Source organism: Lolium perenne, chromosome 1 (genome assembly GCF_019359855.2).
Source record: "Lolium perenne isolate Kyuss_39 chromosome 1, Kyuss_2.0, whole genome shotgun sequence".
Lineage (NCBI taxonomy): Eukaryota > Viridiplantae > Streptophyta > Magnoliopsida > Poales > Poaceae > Lolium > Lolium perenne.
The window spans coordinates 67,158,048-67,164,955 of record NC_067244.2 but is presented as its reverse complement, the minus strand read 5'-3'; the positions used below and the strand labels follow the sequence as shown (position 1 = coordinate 67,164,955).

The 6,908-nt window shown below is 43.3% G+C and overlaps 1 protein-coding gene across 1 annotated transcript; it reads left to right on the top strand.

Moving 5' to 3' along the window:
• The first annotated feature begins 439 nt into the window (after positions 1–439).
• On the top strand, positions 440–6,413 carry LOC127295979 (probable serine/threonine-protein kinase PBL7). The gene is made up of 5 exons (XM_051326006.2): positions 440–1,040; positions 1,703–1,838; positions 4,517–4,775; positions 5,150–5,282; positions 5,709–6,413. Exons 1-5 carry the CDS (start codon positions 570–572, stop codon positions 5,949–5,951), a joined length of 1,242 nt encoding a protein of 413 aa, XP_051181966.1. The 5' UTR covers positions 440–569; the 3' UTR covers positions 5,952–6,413.
• Positions 6,414–6,908: the final 495 nt, after the last annotated feature.

The window sequence follows — 6,908 nt, the reverse complement described above, 5'->3', positions numbered from 1 at the left end:
GCGACGACGGTGCCGACTCTCAGCAGAGTTCAGACGTCCAAACGGCCTGGAAATCCAGCGGCGGCGGAGGGGTTGGAGGCGCGGGAAGGAAGGAGCGACATGTGGGAGCCCGCCTCGCTTTTCGTTGTGTCCGGCGTGCCCGGAACGTCCCCTGTGGAACGGAGACGGGCTCGAGGCGCCGGACACCGTATAAGACCGCGCCGAACAAAAATGAGCTTTAGAGAGGACGCGGCTGAAACAGATTTTTGGTCCGACGGCCCAAATTACTTTAGGAACGCTTTGGGGACGCCACTGAAACTGTTCTCAACTTCTCATTACAGCGTTGGCTTTCTGCACGTAGGCGGTTTATCCTTTCTCACTCCCTGACCATATGGGGCCACCACTCCCCACTGTCTCGAACCTCGGTTTCCACGCATTAAAAAAAAGGAGAGCTTCCGCCACCAGCCCACCAACACCAAGCTGCTCCACTCCACTTCCGCCGCTCCCAAACCCCCAAAACCCTCGTCGTTCTCCCCAAATCGCACTCTTCTCCTCCCCCAGACCTAGGGTTCCGGCGAGCCCCTGCTCCAATGTCGGGCGGCGGCGGCGACGAGTACAAGCGCGAGGAGTCGGTGGTCCTCATCGTCATCGTCTCCCTCGCCGCGCTCTCGCTCCTCTCCCTCATCGCCGCCTTCGCCTACTACTGCTACATCACCCGCAAGGTCTCCCGCCGCCTCAACTCGCACCAGCTCCCCAAGCGCCCCTCCTCCCCTGCCCCGCCGCCTCCCGTGATCCCGCCGCAGGGGAAGGAGAGCCCCTCCAGCAACTCCGCCAGCGACGGGGCCGCGGCGGGAGCGCTCGTGGTGGGCGCGGAGAGGGGCGTGCAGCTGTTCGGCTACAGGCAGCTCCACGCCGCGACAGGGGGCTTCGGGCGGGCGCATATGGTGGGGCAGGGGAGCTTCGGGGCCGTCTACCGCGGCCTCCTCCCCGACGGAAGGAAGGTGGCGGTCAAGCTCATGGATCGCCCCGGGAAACAGGGCGAGGAGGAGTTCGATATGGAGGTGAGTCTGCTACTCTGCTCTGGGTGGTATACCGTTGTAGTGGTACAAAACTACAAATCCTGCATTTCGAGTGCCTAATGGGGTAAATGCGAGTCTTCTCTTGTGACTGCCACAGAGTTTACGCCCACTTGGTATCTTATTTCGGTTGGTAAATGCTAGTTATTCGAGTGGTCATTCCACAATGGTCAAGTTCGTGTAGTCCAGTGGAGACATCAGGGAATTTGCTGAGCGGAAATGGGGTCGCTGTGGGGTTTATTTTAGCTGGCCCCTTGTGAAAAACCTTTCTCAAAATGAAGCAGTCGCTTGTTTGGTGCGTAAATGTGACTTATTCTACTACTTCAGTGGGTAAAACTTTGCATCTGTGATGTTCGGCTGTGAAAGTGCTTTCAGTTCTGCTGGATTATTGGGGATTCTGGGTGTGATTTGTCTGGATGTTATCACCAGTTTGGCAGTTTCTAGCTTTATTGGTCCCAAACCAGATATACATGAAGCCCTTAGTCACTGAAACTTGAATATTTGTAGTCTTGACTGCATGGTGGCCTCTAATGTTTTCAATTTGAGCTGAAGGTTGCTGCTATTTAGCCTAATCAACTGATGAGGGGTGTCAGTAGTCGATTTCGAAAATTTGTGATGTTTATTGTGAACTTGTGACCTTTTTGTAGGTTGAGCTATTGGGTCGGCTTCGATCATCTTATTTGTTGGGTTTGATTGGCCATTGTTCCGAGGGTGGACACCGGCTACTGGTGTATGAGTTCATGGCCAATGGGTGTCTCCAGGAGCATCTTTACCCAAGTGGAGGTATGGCCATCTTTGTAACATCCCACTATATATGTGCTTTGTCCACTTATACCAAATAGAATCAGAAGTTATTAAAGCGGTTTCATGTTGTTCTGAAGTCCACACAGCATTGAGACACCAGCTTATGCAGTCTATTTGAGCGTGATCTGCTCCTAGAGTTAGTTGGCCACTGGCTTGGGTTGGCAAAATCTTCTGATTCCACAGCTAGTGCATGTGGGGACCTAACTGAGTTACTTTTTGTAGTATTAATAATAGAGTATTCGGCTGGGAGCTTTTTTGGTTGTTGTGATACGTGTCCCAAGCCCCATGTAATTAGTTTGAGGAAGGAAGCAGACATAATATTTTTTTGTTTTGCTGTAGAAGCAAAGCTTATATCTAACTGCAAGGAGGAGCAGTTAGCTTCAAGCTACAAAAGGCGGAATAAACATTACTATAAATTTGAGTCCTATGACTTTTCAGCGTTTGATAAATGAATTCGGAAGTTAAATATTCATATTATGGCTAGAGATAGTGATAATACTTCTTTAGAATCATTGTTGTTGTTTGGTGTATGATTGTGAGGGAGAGATTATGGAGAACATTTCTCACAAGTGCTAATATAGGATACATTGTTAACATGATGCTCCATATTACACCTTTAGAATGTTTGGTGTATGATTGTGAGGGAGAGATTATGGAGAACATTTCTCACAAGTGCTAATATAGGATACATTGTTAACATGATGCTCCATATTACACCTTTAGAAGGATAGATGAGCAATATAGAGGTCTTTGGTTTTCAGGATCACCTCATCCATCATGGCTTAGTTGATCTATCTTTGGCTCCCTCAACATCGGTGACATGACCCAGTCCCACATTTTATATGCTTATATAGTACTAGGTAGCAATGGATGGGCCAACCATTCCTCAAATGGTCAAACCGAACACCTTAATAATGAATAAATCATCTACCCAAAGTTTCAGTCTGAATAAATCAAAGCACATTTCCAATATATGGAAAGTAAGAAAGCAAAGTGGTCTTTCCAGTTTCCAGCATACATGCTGTCATTTTATACCCCAAATAAGTGTACCCTCGATCTCAAAAGCTGATTAAAACGCCCTTCATTGCTCTTTCAACTGTTAAAGATTCTGAATCTTCACATGATCTAACCGAATCCGTGACTATGCCCTGAATCCAAATCATTCATGGTTTTTGAGGCACTAATGTAATATGTGAAGTTCTGAACGTCACATTTTATTGATAGAGTGTACTTTCTTCATTCACTGCCAGTTGCTTTATGGTGACAATCATTCATTGACAAAGCCAAATATTCTTTCAATTTCATGGCATTGAAGAAAACAAATTAGGAGATACATTTTTTTGGTTTAATTGTGAGATCACCATTCACTAACATTCCTAGTAAAGAAAAGAGCGCAGATATACCAAAAAACCCATCGTCTTCTAAGTGTCCACATAAATATTTGTACTACGATGTAGGCTATTGATAAAGTGATTGATGTTTCTGGCTCTAGGTTGTTGTTTGATTGGTGAATGTCCTGGACCTCAGCAAGGTTGGTAGGTACCTAATGAATTATGGGTACAGTCCTATTAGTTATCAGTGTCCCACCTTTTGAGTGGCTTCTAGAGTCCAAATGAAGCATTTGTTCCTGAGGTCCTATATCCCTTAGATTATTTCATGTGACTTTAAAAAAAAATCTAGATTAGAGCCATTCACCTCTTACAAGAGGAGAGTTAAATGTACTATCTCATATCTATGTTATTGTCTCGGTATAGTTGCTAAAGAACACATGCTGACCGTCTGTTTGTGTGAATCTATCCATTTAGTAGGAATGAGTATGAACTATTATGGAAAACAAGTTTAGGTTTGAAAACCAAATTCTGTCTTCAAGCGACAACTTGCTTGTCCTATCCTGTAGCTTGCATCTTTTGTTACTAAAATATGGACCTTGTTCCGAATAAAAACCATCCATTACAAAGATTAAAGTCGGATATCTGGTGTCTGGTTTGGGATTCACGCCATTATTTTAAACGATCTTTGTAGTTTAGTCATGAAACCATTTAGTATGTATATGGATTTTGTAATGGTGCCTTGTAGTTTCAAAGGAGCCTTCTATAGATGCTTGTTACCAAGTGAGGATATTTATAGATATCATTACTTAGGAAGCTGGAAGGTGAATTTTGTTATCAGTTGTTTGACATGCAGAAATGCACTACAGTCCCTGCTTTTCACTGGATCCCTATTCCTTCCATCCCTCGAAATTAATATTTTATTCCTCCATGCCATGAATGGTGACCATTTTGCCGCGATGGTACTCATTTATACACCCTCCTCCAGGGCACAATGGTCACATCAATGGCATGTAAGGAAGAAAATAGTGAAAACTGGTGGCTGGGAAGGCACAAAGACTTGTTCAATGGCTTGTCCAATGTTAATAAGGAACTGGAGAGTTATTCAGTGGCATAGAGGGAATTTTCTGTACATCATATGCTTTTGCTTCGGCAGTATGTGTTTGATAGTTTTAAACATGCAGGTAGTTGGCATATTCTGAAATTACCATTAATTAGATTGATATGGACATGCGGAGTTGGTTAAAATGTTCTCCTACCAGTTAATGTGATAGATTCATTTATTATGTTTTTCTCGTCGACTTACGGTGATGTAACCTTTCGATGTAGGTTCCTCTGGCGGCATCTCAAAATTGGACTGGCCTACAAGACTGAGAATAGCTCTTGAAGCAGCAAAGGGTCTTGAGTATCTTCATGAGCGTGTTAATCCACCTGTTATACACAGGGATTTCAAGAGCAGTAACATTCTCTTGGACAAGGACTTCCATGCAAGAGTCTCAGACTTCGGTTTAGCCAAGCTTGGATCTGATAGAGCTGGTGGTCATGTGTCGACTCGAGTTTTAGGCACGCAAGGCTATGTTGCACCAGAGTAAGACCAGATTCCTTTGATTTGCCCTCGAAAAAAAGTTGCCTTGATTTGCAGTCCTTTTTGTTAACTTTTTTCTCACCGACATGTTAAGTCCCCGTTTGGCATCAAAGTATTTTTTGAAGTATTCAGATACTGAAGTATTAAATACTTTAACGTGTTTGGATCAATAAATATTGTGCTTTTAAAACTGAAGTATTCTCCAAAACTTTGGGTTTTCAAAACAGAGAAAGGAGAAAAACTGGTATTTGTTAGCCAGGCGCTGGAATACTTTGGTTTAGAAAATGAGCTACCAATATTAGATTTGATACTTGTATGTGCCACCCATTTCTGTGATTATACTGTCTAATATGCCGCACGTGCTATGATTTCTGTAGATATGCATTAACTGGGCATTTGACAACCAAATCAGATGTGTACAGTTATGGGGTTGTGCTTCTGGAGTTGCTTACTGGAAGGGTACCAGTTGATATGAAGAGGCCTCCCGGAGAAGGTGTTTTAGTTAACTGGGTAAGTGTAACATTAGCTGACAAATATAGTGTGACTTATGTGGATTTAATTTTAACTCTTTTGTTCCCCAATCTTCAAGCATAATTTAACTGAATAATGTACCAATCTAAAAGAGCCAATGGAACACTGAGCTGTGGGGTTTTTCGGTTGCAAAAGGTTCAAAGTGATTTCCAAGTGAGAAATGGGAATGTACTACTGTATATGTATTTGAATTTCTCTAAAAACTGGACGTGCCCTGCAATTGTATATTTTCAGTCATGCTATTATTTTTCACATGCTTGTTAGTCATGACATCATGTATCTTACTTTGGATCCATCTGCCTCTTTCTTCTTGTACTTGGTAGGAAAAGGTCACAGTTTCATGATTTTTTTCTTCATATCTGAACATTACATACACCTAACCTGTCACTTGTTGCATTGATGCAGGCATTACCTATGCTCACTGATCGAGAGAAAGTGGTGCAGATCTTGGATCCATCACTCGAAGGTCAATATTCAATGAAAGATGCTGTTCAAGTGGCTGCTATTGCCGCCATGTGTGTTCAGCCGGAGGCTGACTATAGGCCACTAATGGCTGATGTAGTCCAGTCGTTGGTTCCACTCGTCAAGAATCGTTCTACTTCTAAATCGTGCAACCCAAATGCCCAAGCACCCATGCCACTCGACTAGGATATCAAGTTTAATGGTTGTATGACTAACATGATCTGCTGAGATGGTGGGATCCATATGCTTTTTGGCTGGTGGTGTTCTCGCTTTGGAAGATGCATGGTAAAGGAGCACGTTTATAATTTAAGCATGGATTTAGTATGATGGTCCTGAAAACTAGTATTGAGTTTGAAGGGAACTTCTCAAGCCATGTGCAAATGATGGTGTTGGGTGGTGCGACTAGTACCTGTAGTTGTGGAAAGTTCATCACTAGATCGTAGTGTTGTTTTGAGCTGGCGAATTTCCATGTGCTACCTAATTTTATTTTGGCATGCTAGATCGTTAGGTGTTATGTTCAAAGTCTAAACTCTTAGGCTAATGACACTGATCTCGTTGCTGCGGCCTAGAAGTGTCCTTGTTACATTGTGTGTATGTAATATATAATGGGTTTCTGGAATTTATACCAAGAATCCTTTCACCGGTTGAGTTCTGGGCACTCAGTCCTACCTAGGCAATCTGATTCGGAGGAACTTTATTTTCTATCTTGTACTATGTGGTAATGAAAATATGTTTCTGGAAAGGCAGTGTGATGGTCTTTCTTGTTCAGGTGTACAGGAAGTTCCAAACACCAACTATTTCCTTGTGTTGCTGCAACAACCTGTCAGTTGTGCAATCTTCCGCCTTCCAAGGGGCGGTCTCAGATTCACATGATTAATGTGTTGATGATCGAAGTGGTTGATGCATCACCTTTTTGTAGTTCAGCCTAGAAGTACCAGGGAACAGTTTGTTGGTCAGCTCTGTGAGTGGTGAAACCTGAACAATTAGTTATTCCAGAAAAATATGCAGCACTAGTGTAGGCTAAAATTACCAGGGAGCCTACTGTATCAGTTGAGTGCAAGTGTCAGAAAGAGGTTGGTGGTATATACTGTACTTTTAGTATGAGCTTCTCTGCCATTTGTTAAGATTGGGAGCTCTTTTATT

Excerpts from the sequence above, each read along its gene's own strand:
- LOC127295979 (XM_051326006.2), top strand. The coding sequence starts at position 570 with ATGTCGGGCGGCGGCGGCGACGAGTACAAGCGCGAGGAGTCGGTGGTC. Across the intron at positions 1,041-1,702 it reads AGGAGGAGTTCGATATGGAG|GTTGAGCTATTGGGTCGGCT; the intron begins GTGAGTCTGCTA and ends ACCTTTTTGTAG. Across the intron at positions 4,776-5,149 it reads CAAGGCTATGTTGCACCAGA|ATATGCATTAACTGGGCATT; the intron begins GTAAGACCAGAT and ends TGATTTCTGTAG.